The following is a 19,894-nucleotide window of genomic DNA, read 5'->3' as shown; positions in this document are numbered from 1 at the left end:
TGATGACTGCTCCCTTCTCGCCCCTTCTGGGCCCATCATGCCGGCACAGGGGAGAGGTCAGCTCCCGGGGGAAGGGGCCAGGTGGGGATCCTTTCAGTGGCTGCTGAAAGGAGAGATAATTTTGGTTCCTGACATCTCCCACAGGACGTCCCCATTCTCAGAGCTGCTCCTAAGTCTTCTCTGGCTGCCTCGAGACTAAGACCTGCTTCACTTCACACTAAGAGAACAAGGGTGGCTCTCCCTTTGGGTTTACACGCTGCATTAGCCGGCCAAGAGCGGAAGCAGGTTTGGTCAGGTGCGTTTTACTCTAAGAAGATAAACACTTATGACTAAACCCTTGATTTAATCACTGTAAGACAGGTCTAAGTACCAGCCCAACACTAAATTCATTTAAACACAATTCTAATTGGGCAGACATTAAGGGAAAGCATGAAATTTACAACTTCTTTAAATCCATCGGGTATTCATGGAGTGCTGTTCTAAGGTTAGCCTATGATCAACTCCGGAGGGTAAAAACAAATACGAGACCCAATCTCTGCTCTCCAGCATCTCACGCTCTAGTTGGGAACACAACTACCGTTATTCCCACTATCCCTGCTCCTGGTCAGCATTTCCCGAATAGTTTCCGTCTACTGGGCACCTGCTAAATATCTGTGTTATCTCATTCGATCCTCACAACAAGGCCAGGATACAGCAGCTATTGTTTTTCCCCCTGAACAAAGAAGGAAGCTAAGGCAGAGACGTGAAGTCACTTTGCGAAGGCCACAGAGCCTGGGTTTTCATTGTTTGACTCCACAGCTCATGCTCTTAACCCACATGTGATTCAATGAATAATGTATCGGGTAGGAAAAGGAGAGAGAGTTGAATAGAGTCAGAGAGGAAAGAGCAAGACAGAAGAGATGTAGGGAGAGTTTCAAGTGGCCAGAAACATAAGGTGAATGTTGGGAGAGTGGCCGGGGCTGGCTGGTTGGAGAAAAGGGGCAGGAAAAGGTAAAAGTGGACAGACAGCACCTCTATTTCCACGAGCAAAGCCAGTCCTGTCCAAGAAGGCTCGGACACAAGCGATGTCTCTACATCCTATGTCTCCCATATCCATGGAACCTGCACTCTAAACACACCTGAAAAGGTGCCTCAGATAGGATCATTTCTAGTTCATTCTTTCCAAAAGTGGGAGAAAGGTGAATTTCTTGCCCTCAAAAGGAAGGAAGCTCGGGTGTGCTTCATGATAAAATTTTGCCCAGAGATCTTCCTATGACAGGTGGCAAAAAGGCGAAATATTGTTGTGTGGGTAAACCTCGCTTTGCATATTAAACAAATTCACGAAAAGCAGTAAGAGATCACAATTTCCTGAAGTTCTCAGAGAACTCTACGATGGCATCTGTAAAGCAAACCACTGTTTTCTACAATGGAAAACAGATCCTTAACATCTGTACCTCGGAAAGCAAGATGTTTGTGTACGAACGCTGTGTTGTTACTGCCATGGAAGCATCTGTCTGTTCCAGGTCCCTGGGCCCGTAGTCCCGTGTCAACACATGTTGACCGCCCACTACGTGCAGGAGCTCTAGGGCTCTGGGTGCACACCGTGGGGGACACAAAGGTGCGTGGTCACCACAGGCTAACAGGAGCTGAAGACCCACTCACACACCACTAGAATCAAAGCTGTTAGAGACACACAGGGTACCACTGGTTGCCCTCAGGAAACTAGGCAAGGAGGCTCAGTTGGCCCAAGAAGATGAAGTCTGGCCATGCGTCTGAGAAATAAGTTGGTAGGCAGCCCTCTTTCAGGAAGTAGGGTAGTGATGGCAGAGTAAATTTTTTTTAAAAAGCTATCATTTCTATGATACTGTGATATACTAAGAAATGCGTATTTGGGGCTCCTGGTGCAGAGCTTCAAAAACCCTTGGAATTTCCTGACAGGGGTGAGAGAAGTGTCTTGTCCTTTGGTAAATGTGGGTATCAGCTAATGAGATGCTAATGAGATGACTCTTGGGGTGGGGAGGCCTAGGTAGCGTTAGGATGGGACTGGTTGCCAGAGAAACCAACGCTGTGATTAGAGGGTTGGAACTTTGAGCTCCCTGCCCCTCCAACCTCCAGGAAGGGGAGAGGGGGCTGGAGATTGTGTTCATCCCCAACAGTCAGTGATTTAGTCAACTATGCCTATTTCACGGAACCTCCATAAAAACCCCTAAACAACAGGGGTTGGGGAGCTTCAGATCTGGCGAACACATTGAGGTGATGGGAGGGTCCACCCCCCTTTCACATACCTTGCCTTATGCATCCCTTCCGTCTGGTTGTTGTATCCTTTATAATACACCAATAATAGTAAACTGTCTTCCTGAATTTTTCAAGCTATTCCAGCAAATTATTGAACCCATGGGGAGGGTCATGGGAACCTACAGTTTATAGCTGGGTGCTCAGAAGTACGAATGGTCTGCACTTCCAAACGGCATCTGAAGCGGGGCAGTCTTACGGGATGGAGCCCTAAACTTGCGAGGTCTGACGCTAACGCCAGGTAGATGGTGTCAGAATTCAATTGAATTGTAGGACACCCAGCTGGTGTCAGAGAATTGGTTGGTGTGTGTTGCGGGGGGGGGGGGGGGGGGGTGAAACCTGATGTCAAAAAACAAACGCCATATTTGGTGTCAGAAGTGTTCTGTGGGTATGGGGCGCCTGGGTGGCTCAGTCAGTTGAGCATCTGACTTTGGCTCAGGTCATGATCTCACAGTCTGTGAGTTTAAGCCCCACATCAGGCTCTGTGCTGACAGCTCAGAACCTGGAGCCTCCTTCAGATTCCGTGTCTCGCCCTCTCTCTGCTCCTCTCCCACTCGCTCTCTGTCTCTCTCTCAAAAATAAGTAAACATTAAAAAAAATTTTTTTAATAAAAAAGAAGTGTTCTGTGGGTAGAAACAGATCACAGATACACCTGGGTTTGAATTTCTGCTTCATCATATAGGCTGGGGGAAATTGCCCCATCTAAGTGTTCTCATCTGTAAATGTGGCTGACAGCAATAATAATACCCACGTCATTCAGATTGTTGAGAAGATTATACCAGAGAATGGTCTCTGGTATACAGAACATGCTCAAACATTAATTGTCGAATGTCCGGATGATTGGATGAGTGAATGAATGAGTGAATGAATGATGGCTAATACTTCCATAGCATTTAATAAGTGCAATGCACTTTTCTGAGTGTTATTAACTTGTTTCATTTTCAAAAGAGCCTTAGAAGGTTGTTATTGTCCCCATTTTACAGATGAAGAAACTGAGGCACAGAGAAGTTAACCAGGTTGCTGAAGTTAACTAGGCCACTTCAAGGAAGTGGCAAGTTTGAGTTTCAACCCCAGGTCTGACTACAAAGGCTGTGTTCTATCCCACTCGGAGGCTTTACACAGTGTTTGGTACATGCTGAGTGTTCAACAATTAGCAGGTGTCATTGTTGTTACATTGCTATTTACGTACAGGGTCATGTTTCCCGAACTGAGGTCTGCATATCCCTGGTGGTACACAACAGTATTTTAAGAGCATTAGTGAACTTTTAAAAAATGTCATGGCCATGATTTTATTTTAATGTATATTAGAAAGGAAAAATAAGCAGCCCATCAAATCCAGGATTTCACCAATATTATCCTTGTGACGAGGCTAAAATGTTTTTTAAGTGCGTCAATTTAAAGGCAGATATGGGGTAATAATATGACAGAAATCGGGTCAGTGGTCTATTAATGTCCGATTATGACTGGTATTTGTTGGAAAGGGGCAGAGGCCTTGAAGTCATGCAGACAGAGCTGGCTTCAACACCCAGGTCTGCCACTTGCTGCTGTTGAACCATGGGAAAGTTCCCTAACTTCTCTGAGCCTTTATTTCCCTATCTGTAAAATGGGCACAATGGCATCACCTCTCACATGTTGATGAAGTGAGGATTCAAGGTAATAGTGTCCTGAAAGCACCTTGCACCCCAATGCCTCGGCAATGGCCTCTCCAGCCCTCCCTCACCCTCCCATCTGCATTGCCCTCAGTCATGTCTCCGTCATCTCTACCTCATCCTCCTTAATCTAGCTGAGATCCATGATCTGTCGTCGGGCACCATTCTGCGGGCCCCGGGATTCTCCTCACAACTCGACTCCAGGGGGTGAATCCCTTCTGCCTCCTCAGTTGTGTTGATAATAAGATTTGGAGACTCCATAGGAATCCAAATGGGAAGATACTCCAGGGACATGGGCAGAAATTAGATTTTTCTCAATTACTGTAGCCAAAGCGCTTCATGTTGTTTTAGTAATGCAAACTGCTTATTTGCTGTTTCCCTCTTTACAGTCCTACCCTGGTCCTGCCAGTGATTGATGGCCATGAGAAAAGAGAGAGCATGCATCCAGCACTCCCATTTTTAAACACCCTTGATCTCAATCAGCAGAATGAGTTGGTTCCCTGGGCTTGGTGTAATAGCCTCAGTATTGTGGAAGGCGGCCAGGGAGGGAGTCACATTACAGCTGGGATCTTTGCCTTGCCTTACAGACACAAGGATCCCCCAAAGTGACCCACATACCAAATATCAGCAAAACATTGGACTACGGAGTCAAAGAATCTCACACCAGTCCAGCAGGAACGGAGGGCCAGGGAAAGGCAGGACTCATGCAGTCATAGCCATTACTCCAAGTGACAGGCTGGGATTGGAACCCAAGACCTCTCAAAGTGTGGCTTTTCTTCAGACTTCTGTAGACCAGGAATGGTGGTCCCAGAGCAGACCCACTGACCTCAACAACAAAGTGCAATTTCTCATGGCTTAGCAGGAGCTCAGAGACTCCTGAGAAGGAGAGTTCACTTTTGGTCAGCACCAATGCAATGTAGCAGGTCCTATGCTAAGTATTTTATACACATTATCTCATTTAATATAACCCTACAAGGTAGAAACTATTAGTATCCACTTTTTATAGACAAGGTAGTGAGGCTCAGAGATGTTGAGAAACTGGCCCAGGATCAAAAAGTCAGTACTTTCCGAGGCAGGGATTAAAACCCAGGTTGTTCTAATCGCCATTTTCCTAATCGCCACAAGTTCTTCCCACTGTACTGTCCAGCTTCCCGTTTTCCACCGTGGAAAGCTCTATCTTCCCTGGTATATCCCATTTGTCAATTTTAGGACCTACGTAGATATTTGTTTCACTATTCGTTTAACGCCTGGCTGCTCTGTTGGGCCGTGTGCTTTGTGAAGGCAGAGACAATCCAGTGAGAAAGACAAACATTCAATGGATGATTACATCACTCCCCTGACCACCCACCCCAGAGAGTGCCTTCTCCTCTTCAGCCTCCTCTTTCTGTCAAATTGTATCCAATAACTCAGAGATGTGACCCACTGCCTGTCCGTGCTTGCCTCCTCCTGGAGAACTCTACCCTCGAAGGCTGTGTACCATGTGACCCTGCCTCACCAAAGCCATAGTTGATTGGCCCAGGAACAGACACAGAATTCGTGAGTAGCCATTCTAGAGGCTAATCTACTTCTCTGGGTTTGCTTCTAAGCTGGACAAGTTGAGATGGGTTCATCAGATTATCTCATGACTCTGAACTAAAAAACACAGAGGGAAGTTCTCAGTGGAAAATGATATTGAGAGAGGTAGGTGGTGATGATGGGTAGAGGTGATCAGGATCAGCCTTGAAGTTAAGAGGGAAGAGAGAGAAACTATGGAGAGCAATGGAGGAAAGGGGTCAGGAAGAAGAGAAAAGAATGGATGTTCCAAGAGAGGCAGAGAAGTGACATGACAGGAAGGAGGAATGAATGGCCAGGACCTGGAGCTGCCTTATTCCCTGCCCTTCCTTGAAGACTGGTTCTTGACATTTCTCTGGGTTCCGAAGCACATGTGTCCTTTCTACCAACAAACAATAAATTTATTTTTTTGCCTAAGGGAACTTGAGTGAAACCCATGCAATTACATAAAAATCCTTTTCCTCCAACCCATTCCTGCAGACTCTGATGTTGGTGTTGATGGGGGTGGTCACAGGTTTTAATCCATTTGTGAAAGCAAACTTCTCAAACTTCAGTGTACATTAGAATCACTGGAATGCGGGGCGCCTGGGTGGCGCAGTCGGTTGAGCGTCCGACTTCAGCCAGGTCACGATCTCGCGGTCCGTGAGTTCGAGCCCCGCGTCAGGCTCTGGGCTGATGGCTCAGAGCCTGGAGCCTGTTTCCAATTCTGTGTCTCCCTCTCTCTCTGCCCCTCCCCCGTTCATGCTCTGTCTCTCTCTGTCCCAAAAATAAATAAACCTTGAAAAGAATCACTGGAATGCATTTTTTAAAATGCAGCTTCCTTAGCCCTAACCCCAGATATTCTAATTTGGTGGGTATGGATCTGAGCTGCTGTTTCAGGTCATTCTGATGCAAATGCTCGGGAACCAAATTTTAACAAACCTTGCATCTAATGACTTTTTGTCAATTGTATTATTTCTTCTTAAGGAAGAAGTATTTCTGTTGTTTATTTATTTTTGAGAGACAGAGACAGAGCGGGGGAGGGGCAGAGAGAGAGGGAGACACAGAATCCAGAGCAGGCTCCAGGCTCCGAGCTGTCAGCACAGAGCCTGACGCGGGGCTCCAACTCATGAACTGTGAGATCATGACCTGAGCCGAAATCAGACGCTTAACTGACTGAGCCACCCAGATGCCCCTGTCAATTGTATTATTGTTTTCTGGCAAGTGGGGTAACTATTAACCATCACACATGATGATACACTTTGTGCCCAGTAAAGGTCTATGTGATTCCAGGGTGTATTAGTCAGCTTTTGCTGCATAACAAACAACCAAAAAGAAAGTCTCAGTGGTGTCCACAAATAAGCATGTTTCCCAGGGCAACTCTGCCTCAGGTCTGTTCATGTGTTTCAGAGCCCCAGGATGGAATGGCAGCAGCCAGCTGGGACATGTTCTTTTCACAATGGAAGTCAGAAGCTCCCAGAAGGGCAGGTAGAAACACGCTATGTCTCTCAAGGCCTATACTTGGATCTGGCCCACTGAGCTGCCATCCACGCTCCACTAGTCAAGCAGGTCACCGGCTACATCGAACATCAGTGGGGCAGGAAAGTACCTTCCTCTCACAAGGGTGTAGGTGGGGGGAAATGACTATTTGTAGAATAATCATCTAATTCACAACAAGGAATATGCAGTCTAGTGATGGCACTTTGATCAGAGAGGTCATTGGGTCATACTAGGATCAAACGGCCCTGGCTGACATTCAAAGGACCAACCGTAATCAGCGCCTCTCGCACGGAGCTGTGCCTCTTTAACATCCTCCCATTGCTGTGTAAGAATCACCTGAGGAATAACACCATAAACCTACGGCTCTATGCCCTCTCTTCTGGACAAAAAGGGCCCAGGTAGGCTCAAGTATTTCTAATCAACGACTGTTTCATCAGTCTCCATTTGAGAACATTCCATGGGCTTCAACAGGACACTGTCTCCCTCCTTAACCCCTCGTTACTTGCTCTCAGAATTTGTCCCATCGTGCCGCAATATGTAAGGGCATATTTTGCACTGACATATTCAAGACATCCCCTTTTGAGGGCATCCTTGCCTCTCATCTCACCTCTAAATGATCAACTCATGCAGACACCAATGAAGTGACCTTCCAGGTCACCCATCACCATGGACCCATGGAAAATCAAAGGAAAAAAGACACATCTCTGCCGGGGGCAGTTTCAGGGGGTGGATAGTATATTCACAATAATAAAACTAGGTCTTCCCAGTTAAGATACCCCATACACATAAAAACATACAATTGCAGGACATTTACCTCTAAGCACTCCTTCCAGACACTCTCCAATCACAAAACCAAAGATAAGGAAAACCTTCTCCTTTCTAACATGCTCTATGTCACCGAGTCCAATAGAGAATCAGAGGACGGCCCTAACTTTCTCTCTTTACCTGCCCTCCAACCCATTCAGAAGGTTGGCTCTCATTCATTTGTTCATTCATTCATTCAACAACTATTTACTGACCGCCTACCTCGTGCCAAACAATGTAGCATGTGTTAGGAATATGGAAATGAAACTGAGTGGCTGGGGAAGAAGAAAGACTTCATGCAATTGATTAAATTCAGGTTTATACAAGTGAGACGCATGCGATGTACAAACTGTAATTCTTTGTTGTACCTTTTACCCTCATGAAGATTCTCCCATGTCCTTAAGCATTTTTGCTTCTTGCGTTTTTAATTATATCAGTGGAAAAATAGAAATATTTTAACTTAAACTTAGAATCATATGCTCCAAGGTAGCCTCTAAAAAACCCACCTGTCAGTGGGCATGGGGGGTACCAGAGGAACCTCACTCCCCTACCTAAGAAACTAGCAAACGCCTAGTTTCTGAACATAAAGGCACTATGTTCCCGGACGTCCAGATTGGTACTTCTGTGAAACCCTCACAAAAGATGAAAGACGTAGGACCCTGCCAGTTGTAACTGAGATGGTGACTCCCGTCCCTGAAGTGCCACTGTGATCCCAAAGGTGCAAGGGAGCATGGATGTAGGAAATGGACAAGGCTTTGAGTAACCTTGTCTGCATTACTCAGCTTAGCCAAGGGAGAAATCCCCACATACACCCCAACATACTTCTCGACCTCCCCCTCCAATGCATCCAGTTACACAGCCCGGGCTCATTCCCCCAAATGACCCTGTGGCACCACCTTGCTCTGGCCCCACCAGCCACCTGCCCCCATCCTAATCCTTGCCTCTGCTTCCCCCCCTCCTCCCCACGCCACCTGGGAAAGTGCACACAAAGCTTCCGTCGCTCCCGCCTCTCCTTGGAACAGGCTGCATTATACAAACATCCACTCTTGCTCTGCCATCCGCATCTCGTCCCATTCTCTTCCCAACCCCCACCTCCCTCTCTAATTATCCCAAAGAGAAGGAAGATTAAAAATTAATGCCCTGAGGATGGGAGTCAGAGATGTCATTATTTTGATTCACACTGCAGGCTTGGAAAAATCTGATCTAAGGTTTAGGAGCAAAGTAACAGAGGACAGGATTGGGAAAACCTTGATTAATTGGAACTCACCTCTACGTAACCAGATTTTTATCTTTCCTGGCACTGGGGTTTTAAAGGATGCCACAAAGTGGAAAGAATGAAATTCATAAAATATATTCAAGGAAAAGATGCAATTTACAGGCACGGGGGGGGGGGGTGTTTTGGAATCACACAAAAGGTTTAGCCTAACTCAAATACGCCAGATTCCTGTAAACTATAATTTAATGTGTGGAATGATGAGGCCAAGGTAGTTCCTACAGGATTGCTACCACAAAGGAAGATTTTGATGTTTTCACTGCTTGTACTCTAAAGCAAAACAGCAGACTTTCCTTTAGGAAGATGTGCAGTAACAAAAGTTTGAACTAGAAGGAATGCTATGTGACCTTCAGTTAGCCAGAAAAGTAAACTCGAATGAACTAGCAGCAGTCGCCCAATCTCCCCCACCCCCCCATCTTATTCTCCAAATGTGCCACTTAAAGGGTTTTGCCAAATGAGCAAAGAGAAACATATGAGGAGAATTCCAAGAGCTACCATTTAATACTTAAATGTGTGCTAAGTGCTGCGTTAAATACTTCAAGTGTATTATATCTCATAATCCTCACCAAAGGTTTTATTATTATCACCCTAATTTTCAAGGTGAAGCAGCACAGGCTGAAAGGATAAATACATTAGCCAAGGTAATAAGGTCCCAAGGTTGTGTTGTTAACAAATACCAAACAACCTAGGTGACATTGCCACTCGTCCCCTCCCGTTTAAAACCACACTTTCGAAAGTTTAAGAAAGGTATGAATGTGACACAGCACAGACCAACGGTAAAAAGTGAAGTTTAAAGAGATCAGATCTGGGGCGCCTGGGTGGCTCAGTCGGTTGGGCGGCTGACTTTGGCTCGGGTCATGATCTCGTGGTCCGTGAGTTCGAGCCCCGCATCGGGCTCTGTGCTGACGGCTCAGAGCTTGGAGCCTGTTTCAGATTCCGTGTCTCCCTCTCTCTGACCCTCCCCCATTCATGCTTTGTCTCTCTCTGTCTCAAAAATAAATAAACGTTAAAAAAATTAAAAAAAAAAAAGAGAGAGATCAGATCCGTAAAAGGGCTTTCACAGATATGCCAACCCCAGGTACCTACATAAGGTTACCAGCTGGAGAGTTGGCTACATGAATCTTGCAGATAAATGGGAATGGCCACCTATGAGGTGCCTGGGTTATCATTCAACATCTAGCACCGAAAGGTCCAAAAAATAACTTTACCAGCATCTTTAAAATTGAGCCCCCAAAATGCCAAGTCTTCTTTCCCAATGAAAAATTAAACGTCAGCAGTCATTTCTGCTGATTGAAGAAGGCAGTGTTATTCCCTGGAAAGTGACCCTAAACTGGAGGAGAAAAGGACAAGAGATCTTCGCCTTTACCTGGTGTGTGACCTTAGACAGGTCAGGTCACTTGTTCGTGCCTCGCTTACGACAGTGCAGGAGATCACAGGGCATCCAGGATGCATTAGAGAGTCATGATCCAAAGAGCCACTGGGCTATTAGATACCGTCCTACCAGACACAGAAGGGAGGCTCTAAAGCCTCGGGATCCATATCACCTAGGACAGGAGGGAACCATATCCAGTTGCTGGCCAAATTCTATTCCTCCAATTCTGACCCCCTGTATCTGTGCTCAATTTCCCCTTCCCTGTGTCCCAGCCCCAGAGTAGAAGCATATCACCAAGTGCCTACATTACTCCTGTGGCCTCCTAACCGGTCTCTTTGATCCCAGGCTCTCTCAGCTACACTGCTACCCACACTCCTTCTGATCTGCCCCAGTTTATCCTAAAACCCTCCCAAGTACCCCTTTCACCCAATCCCCAGTTCTGAAGCCTGGAGTGATTTCTCAGTGCCTACAGGATAAAATCCCCACTGTTTCCATGGGCTGTCCCATCTCGCCATTCTCCTTCCTCAACCTTTTCACTCATGCAATTGCTCATTAAACAAATATTTACAAAATACGCACCAGGCGTCAGGCAGTGTGTCAGATGCTAGGGAACAGATTTAGTATCTGCCCTCAGGGAGCTTACAATCAGGGTTGTTGTAGGCAAAATACCTTTAGCCAACTCTCTCTCTCTCTCTCTCTCTCTCTCTCTCTCTCTCTCTCTCCCTCTCTGTCTCTGTCTCTCTGTATACCAGCGTATTACTTTGCTAGGGCAACCATAATAAGATACCACTAACTGGGTGGCTGAAACAGAAGTTTACTATCTCACAGTTCTGGAGGCTGGAAGTCAAGATCAAGGTATCAGCAGGTTGGTTTCTCCTGTGGCCTCTCCCCTTGGTCTGCAGACAGTTGCCTTCTTGCTGCACCCTCACATGGCCCTTCCTCCGTGCACAGGCACCCCTGCCGTCTCTTCCTCTTCTAAGGACACCAGTCACAGTGGATTAGGGCTCCACCCTTATGACCTCATTTAGCCTTAATTACCTCTTTAAAGGCCATGTCTCCAAATACAGCCACATGGCGGGGTTAGGGCTTCACCTATGAACTTGGGGGTGACACAACTCAGTCCACCACGGGACCTGCTTATGTAGTCCTTCCTCCAGTCTGCTTCTCACTAGGGAAGCCTCCCCTGACCTCTTCAAACCAGACGTCCCAAATGTCACTGCTGGTTGAACTGACTTCTCCAAGATACTGAAAGTGCTAAGAGATTGGGGACAGTATCTAAGCTCATCATTATGACTCCAGGGCTCCATGCTGTGGCTGACTTGGCATATAGTAGGTACTCAATAAATAGTAAATAACACACGTGGGATGGATGAATGAATGAATGAATGAATGAGACTGATCTCGTATTCTGTCACATTCTCTCCTTTGAAATGAAGGCAGGGTGTTGGCCTGACCCCTTTGCTGTCCCCTCTCCTCCTATACCTGAATAGGGCCCCAAAACTTACTGAACCGAGTTATGTCTGGCTACCGTCTTTTTCCATCCTTCTTCAATGACACGTGAAATGTGCTGTGGTAGGTCTTGGGTGTCCATCCGTGGAGCACTTGGTTGCCACCCCCTCCACTGATGCCAGGAAGACAGGCAGGCCTTCCAGGAGGGAGCTGTCAGGAGGCAGATCAACTTGTAACTGCTGCTACCTCGGGCTCCAAAGGCACAGCAGCCCAGGCTGAAGACTAAGCATTTCAGCTCATCTGGAAAGAGCTCCAGGCCCTGCATCCTCACCGGATGCGTGAGCATCCATGTGTCCACAGCCCTGCCCACGCTGGCAGCACCTCAGAGTTCAGATCACTAGGGCAGAGGAGAATTCTTCTAATGCTGCTCAGCCTCATTACAGCCTTTGACCGACCTTGGGGAGGGTGGGGTGGCTTGTAGTGCTGATGTGATGAATAATATGGACATAGTTCCCAAACGAGCAAACACCTGTAAGGTGTCACAAAGCCAATCCTGCTATGGAGTATATATGTGTGTGTGTGTGTGTGTGTGTGTGTGTGTGTGCGTGTGTGTGTGTGTGTGTGTGTGTGTGCGTGTGTGTATGTACCCATGTATATACATATGTATGACTGCAACGAAGTTGGAAGAAACGATTTTCAAAGCAAAATCTGGTTTAAAAAAGTGTAGAGATATAACCCTAATGGCAAGGTAGAATGACAGTGAGGTGCTACAGTCAAGGGGCTTGGAGAGCCCCTTCATCGCAGCTTTTGTATCTATAAAATGGGTTAATAATATCTACATCAAGATCTAAGCGAGAGAAAACAAAAGGGGTGCCTACTACACTCTGCAGTACCCAGCGATTGTTCAATAGGACCCTTTCCCTCTCCTGAGCCTATTCATCTAGTTTCTCAATCCTTTTTGAAAAATTCACCGAGTTTAATCATGGGTGCTTGGGAAATGACCTTTAACTACGTGTGTCTTGATTTCCTTCTTTGTCTGAAAATACACGACACCTGCTTGAGCCCGCTGGTGCAAACCGAGTCAAGAGCCCTTCTGTGGAGACAAACAATCAGAAGATGTCATGACGTCAAACCCCCTCCAAGCTCCCTCCAGCCACCGAAGTGCCAAAGCTTAGCAACATCTTAGATTCACCCCCCGCCCTGCCTCTGTCGGTCTGGTGACCAGTCTAGCCATGAACCCCAACTCTCCTGCTTCTTCCTTCAAAACGTTGCTTCCCTCTACCCCTTTCTTCTATTCCACTCACCAGACCCAACCAATCTGTCCTCCTTTAATCAAACATATCAATCACCGCACAGAACTCCTAACCATCTCCTTGCATCTGATTTCTCCCTCTTCTTTCTATACGAGTGGACATGCTAAGCCAGCCACTTTGAAAGAACAGATCCAGCTTTAGGACCACAGGAAAAGAGGAATCTCAAAGCGACCATGTTCAACCAGTGTTTTGGGGGGCCTACTGTCTGCCAGGGGATGGAGAGATGGATGAGGCTGTTCCCTTCTCCAGCGAGTCGATAATCTGGGGCAGGGGTGTGACATGTGTAAAAACATCTGGGCCACAAAGAAAATGGGGTGAACTGTTAACTCTGGCAGCACTTGAGCGAGGTATAGGAACATGGGGAGGATCCACTTTTTTTTTTAATATTTTTAAGTCTATTTATTTTGAGAGAGAGCAAGTGTGTGAGCAGAGATGGGCAGAGAGAGAGAGAGAGTGAGAGAGAGAATCCCAAGCAGCCTCCATGCTGTCAGTGGAGAGCCCGACGCAGGGCTCGAACCCACAAACCGAACCGTGAGATCATGACCTGAGCCAAAATCAAGAGGCGGACGCTTAAGTGACTGAGCCGCCCAGGCTCTGAGGAGGATCCATTCTTCACAGAGGATGGATGAGGGGCCTCGAGGGGGCGCCGTCCAGGGGGACACAACGCATAAGCAAAGTCTCAGGAGTAGGAGGAAATGGGCAGGTTGTTCACAGAAGAGCAGAGTCTGGCAAGAGGACTGGGTAAGAGACATTGGGTGACTATGACGGTCACAGCAGTCCCCTCTTACCGATTACTTACTACGTGCCAGGCACGGTGCTAAGCACCTTACAACCTATGAGTAAATACCACTAGGAGCAAAGCTCAGGGAGGTTACAGAACTTCTCCAGGCTTGAAGCTGAGGTCAACAAGACTCCAACGAGAGTCAAACTTTTACCCATTACACGCCAGAAGTCGGCCACAGCGTAAAGTGCCAGGAGCGGAGGAGAGTGTCGTCTTCGGAGGATACGGTGGGGAAATCATTAACTAGGATATAATAGCTGGATTCCAGGAAGACTAATCTGGCCAGGAGCGGAGGATGGACCGAAGAAGAAATGGAGACTTCTCCAGGAGAAGCCAGGAGACTATGCTACCAACCAGGCAAGAATTCTCCAATCTGAAACTCGGTAGCGAGATCAGAAAGAGGAAAAAGAGCCCCCAGATACATGGTGGCTTAAGAGCAAGTGTGCCTGATGACTGTGTGGAAAAGTAGTGAACTTGGCTGGGGGGGAGGGGGTGCGGGGAGGGGCAGGGCAAAAGGCAAAAGATGATTCTGAGTGCAACCACAGGTGACAGGGAAGTTGGGGACGCCGTTAATAAAAACACAGAGGAGAACCTGATAGGGCAGTAGGATAATATACTCCCCTCTGCAGGGCAGGATTTGGCAATCCAGAGCAGTTCAGCCAACCTTGGAGATTTTAATTACACTAAGCCCGAGTTCACCCTCTCCAAAGTCATTTTTTTAAAACACTGTCTCCAGGATGCTTTCATGCTGAGAAGCTGACAGCCAGGGGAATTCACACTAAGCCATCTTTGTCACCACTCAGTCATCGAGTATCTTAAGAACCCCTGAACAATTCTTATTTTACAGTGTTCATCCTCTGTGGGAAAGCTCCATCTGTGAAGGACAAACTTCTGACGAGGAGTAGAGAAAAATCAATCAAAGAGTCATTCCCCTGACTGATCAATAGGTGTCTGTCAGGGAAATTTTACTTCTCCCATCTATGCGAGGTAAGTGGGTTCTTACCGCACTGAACAATACTTACCTCACTGAATTTCTGTCCGTAGCAATTTGCAGCCCTGTGCCTCTCTGGGTTTTTCCTGACTTCAGCACAGAATTTAAATTTGACAAGTGCTGGGGAATGCACGGGACCTACTGCCCAGAGTGATGCCAAGAGGAGTCACCCGAGGGGAAGTTCTGAATGGAACCCATCTAAGTAGCACGATGAGAGTGGGCACGTGCACATCTAAAATCAGCCATCTGATTGTCCCATGGCCAGCTCCTTCTTATCAGTGAGGTCTCCAGTCACAAGCACTTCCTCAGGGAGGCATCCCCTCCACTCCACTAAGTCACACCCTCTTGGGAGCAAAGAATTGTCTGTGTCTCGATCTGTATGGTAGCTACACAGATGTATAAGAGGCATAAAAATCCACCGAGCTGTAAACTTACGAAGCATGCACTTTACCGTTGTAAGTCACCCCTCTATTAAAAAGGAAGTGAAAACTGATTATAAATATGAAATCCACCCCTCCCTCACCCATTCCACCACTATGCCCTATTTGTTTTCTTTAGAGCATAAACCATCGTCCACAAATAAATGATGTAGTCACTTGCCAGCCGCTTACTGTTCGGAGAGGCACGCCCCCAACACAGTAGCCGCTAGTCACATGTGTTTATTTCAGTTTAAATAAACTAAATGAGATTTAAAATTAAGGTCCTCGGTCACACTAGCCACATCTCCATTGCTCCGTGGCTAGCTATGACTAGGGGCTACTACATTGTATGGTGCAGAAATAGAACATTTCCATCGCTGCAGAAAGTTATACAGGACAGCGCTGGTCTAAAATGTAAGCTTCAGGACAGAGACCTTGTGTATCTAGTTTATCCCTACCTCCTAGATGGTGCTTGGCACATGGAAGGCACTTATTAGAAATACTTGTTGAAAAAAATGAATGAAGGAATTTTGTAATACCAAAAAAAAAAAAAAATCAGAGAGCAAAAACAAAAACCTGGAAACATTCTAAATGTACATCTCTAAGGGATTATTCAAATAAACATCAGCACATCCTACAATGGAACTCTATTTAGTAATTAAAAGGCATGGGAAGGTGTGTATGTAGTGACTCAGACAGAGATGTACACTATATTAAGTGAAAAAGCAAGTTTCTTAAAAATATGTACAATGCGATTCCATTTTTTTTTATTAAGCAACACAAACTTAGTCAGGAGTGGTATATATCAAACTGTTAATAGCGGTCAGTGCTGGATAGAATTAGAAAGAAAAGGAATTTTCACTCTGTATTCTTCTGTAATGTTTGAATGTGTAATGAGGATGTATTACTTGAGGGTTTCTTTTTTAAGATTTAAGACAAAATCACATGCAACCCTCTAAGAACAAAAAAAGACTCCCGCATTGCAAACTGTCCCAAGAATGTACAGAACAGTACTTAAATAATTACCAAGTGCCAAATTCCTTACCAGCTTTATTTCATTTAATCTTAACAACCCTGCAATTAAATACTACCATCCTCTGTTAAAAATGTAGAATCTAAACATCAGAGAGGTTAAATAGCTTTCCCAGGGTTGCACAGCTAGCATGCAGCAGCACATTGGGCATCTGAACCCAGCTTTCTGGGGTCAGCAGCTCATGGCGCTCTTTATACAGAAAGCACAGGCAAATACCACCAAGAGGAGCCCAAAACTAGCCACTCCATCTATATGAAACCCCAAACAAGGGCCAAGCTACACTGAGTTGCATGAAACCAACCAAACCCTAGAGAAAGTGACTTGTGCTGCTCAGGACAATAGGAAATATATCAAAATTGAAGCTAATCGCCCTCCCTCTGCCTTGTCCCCCTAGCTCCCCACCACGGTCCTACACACATACACATGCACAACACGCACACATATGTGCACACATGCACACTTACATGCATTCACACACACATACGTGCACCCACATGCATGCACGAGCACACACACGTGCACACATGCACGCACACACACAAACTGACAGCAATGCCACAAGGATCAGGTGCCAATGAACGCCTGGTAACTTAAGCATGCTGGTGGAGACTTCCCAGCTCCCAGGCAGATGCCTTGATTGTGCCTTTGTTGGATTCTGAGCCAATCCCCCCTGAAGAGAGTTTTCAGCTCACCCGAGATATCTGAGCCAAAACGCTGCAGAGTCGCCTTTCAGCTCTGTGGACAAGACATTCCAGGCTGCACGCCGGGAGGCTTGTTTAGCTTCACACTTGACGCAAATGGGGTGTGTGTTTACCCACAAACACACACATGCACACACCAACAGAAGCTGCCGCCGCCACCAACAGAAGCTGCCGCGGTGGCAGTATTTCTAGAAGCCCAGAAACTGTACTCGAGCAAAACTGTACTTGAGCAAGACAGAACGGGATCCCGATGCCTATCGGGAAAAACAATCTCACTCCTCCTCAGCAAAGTTTCAACCACAGCCTGGAAAATTCAGTAGGAGATGAAATGTAATACTCTAGTAAGCCTTCTTTTGCCAGCGCAAGTGAGAGCTCACTCAAGCGTAGAGAGTCATTAAAATGGATCTTACATATATCATTATAAATTTAATAATCGCCATGACGGCTAGAGTTCAAGTTAAAATGAATGTCAGCTGAGCATGACCAATTGATGTTGCCCCAGCTGCTGCAGAGCCTCACTTGGGGTTATATTCTACTTGCAGAGGCTCCATAGTACATGTGGACCCAACACAGCCAGAGCCAAGAACACAGATGGGAAACGCAGACATCCGCACCTAGCCAAGGAGAGGCCGTCATAATTGCATATTATCTCGGTGTACCAGCCCAATTAAAATTTTCTACAGTGTCAGAGGTCCCAAATGTTCCTCCGCTAAGTGTCTGGATACCAAACTTGGCTAACCCTTCGTAAAATGCAGTCAATCTCAGGTTCTGTTCACAACAATTACCGATTGTCCTCCAGTCTCTCAGAAAGCTCCTGCAGAAATAGGAGCAGACAGACCCAGCAGGTTATACACTGAGTAAGTCAAACACCACAAAACAAATTTACTTATCTAGGCGCCTAAAATAGTGGGCATTCTTCCTGCATTAATGGTAAGTGTAGTTTCAGGAATGGAGTATTTTTCTTTAGGAATGGAGTCAGTATCTATGCTTATAAAATGTCATTTGTTTCCGTTGACTTTTATCCTTTGAAAGTCAGAGCGAAACCCCATCCAAAATCCTTTTCACGCACGCGCGCGCGCGCACACACACGCGCGCACACACACACACACACACACACACACACACACACACACAGCCATCTAAATTACAGGCAAAAGTTGTAAGGCTAATTTTCACCTCCACTTGTTTTTCTCCAGGAAGAAATGGTCTTTGGGAAACAGGGGAGGAATACTCCACTCCACACCAAGAGATCACCAGAAGTTTTTCTGACATCCACAACATTTCAAAGGAAATATCGGAAATTATTTTCAGATTAACACGGACCCTGGCTCTGCTTGAGCTGCATTTAACCCTTGCCATCGCCTGGTCCTCGCAGTTCCCCTGGGAGTGAGGAGACACAGCTTTGGCTTTCTTTCGAGACAACCAGCCACTCAGTGCTACTCCTGAATGTGTCTGGCTTTTAAAGGCAACTTGAACTTTAACCGGTAGACACGGGTCCTGGGTGACTGCAGCTTTCAGACCGATGACAGCAAATGACCCACACTCAACAGGCCTTTTTAAATGGCTGTGACATTCTCACAGATGGGGCCAAAGCCTGGAGTAGGGTATGTTTTTGATCCGTAAACACAAGAGCCAGCAGACCACGCGGAGCATAACTCAAACGAAACCACTGCTGTCAGGAGCGCCATTTCCAAAAGGTGCTAAGAGTGTGTGAATCCCAAAGGGGGCTTCCGTGCAAATAAGCTCATATTCGACTTCGAGAGCACACCACTTTTTGTTAACTCCTAGAGCAACAGCTTATAAATCTTTGACTTTCTGGCTTGCGGGCGAAATGCGGTTTTCTCCCCCTTCTTCCTCTGTCCCCTCGCGCACTTCAAGCCCAGCACTAGGACCTAGCAAGTCAGGAGCCCCCACCCCGCCTGCTTCACCCGAGAAAGACAAGCAAGCATAACGAGGACACAAGGTTCTGACCACCACCTGGGTTCTCTGCGTGGAGCTTAGCAATTCCAGCACCACAAGCCAAGAGACGGGAGTTCTACCCACTCACCCTCTTTTGATCTTCCAGTCCGTGGGTGACCAGCTTTCTCTTCTGCTGTTGGCTGGCCTCAGAAACCGGTTCCATTTCCCAGGAACAAAATCCCTCTCTCCTTCAGCGAGGCTTCCAAATCCACGGAGGAGGAAAATATCCCAGGCAAAAGGGGCGCATGCACGCGGCCGGACACGGCCCTCTCCAGCCGAGGAAACGCACGCGACCCTCTTCAAAGGTCTTCCCGACTTCTTAAAACCCACTCGGGGACCTCACTCGCCATCACTGCCTCAGCCATGAGGGCGGCTGCTGCTGGCATGGTGCGAGCTGGGAACTGGGGCTTTACTTCAGTTCCGAGACCGGCTTCCTGAGAGCCCAGGGGACAGATCTGGGCAAAGACGAGTCCATGTCCTGGGGCACGTGCCACATTACTGCCCCTGAAATCCTCTCCCTCACTGTCTCCTTGGCACCGATAATTTATATGTCAGTAACGATGTAAATGGGCATTTAATCCACCGCGCTGATAGCATCCACATCCCTCTCCGGCAGCCCCCGACTCCCATAAATCACCGCCGACGCTGCTCGCAAAGCCGCCCCTCACAGTTCCTGCGAGCGTTCATCACAGAGGCTGCTCCCCTCCCGGGCTGTCGTCTTTCTTCATGGAGTCAGACCCATACCTGAGGAGACAACGTTCAACAGATTTGTCTTCCGTGGAAGAACGCAGGTGTGAGCTGTCTTGCCCACCATCTGGAGCCCCAACCAAGCAATAGCCAGCGGTCTTG

At 46.9% G+C, this 19,894-nt stretch overlaps 1 protein-coding gene and 1 long non-coding RNA gene across 2 annotated transcripts in view; both read right to left on the bottom strand.

Moving 5' to 3' along the window:
- LOC123380535 overlaps positions 1-13,614 on the bottom strand; it is a 36,331-nt gene extending 22,717 nt beyond the window's left edge. The window contains exon 1 of the long non-coding RNA XR_006586441.1: positions 10,394-13,614. This is a non-coding gene — a long non-coding RNA (uncharacterized LOC123380535). The remainder of the gene's footprint in view (positions 1-10,393) is intronic.
- NAV2 (neuron navigator 2) overlaps positions 1-19,894 on the bottom strand; it is a 742,802-nt gene that overhangs the window by 717,788 nt on the left and 5,120 nt on the right. Inside the window, exon 2 of the mRNA XM_023239646.2 lies at positions 19,134-19,789. Within this exon, the coding sequence (XP_023095414.2) occupies positions 19,134-19,208 (75 nt within the window). The 5' untranslated portion in view covers positions 19,209-19,789. The remainder of the gene's footprint in view (positions 1-19,133; positions 19,790-19,894) is intronic.

The sequence above is a fragment of the Felis catus genome, chromosome D1, assembly GCF_018350175.1.
Source record: "Felis catus isolate Fca126 chromosome D1, F.catus_Fca126_mat1.0, whole genome shotgun sequence".
In the NCBI taxonomy this organism is placed as follows: Eukaryota; Metazoa; Chordata; class Mammalia; order Carnivora; family Felidae; genus Felis; species Felis catus.
Note: the sequence above shows the minus strand (reverse complement) of the source record. Positions and strands in the feature narration are given on the sequence as shown.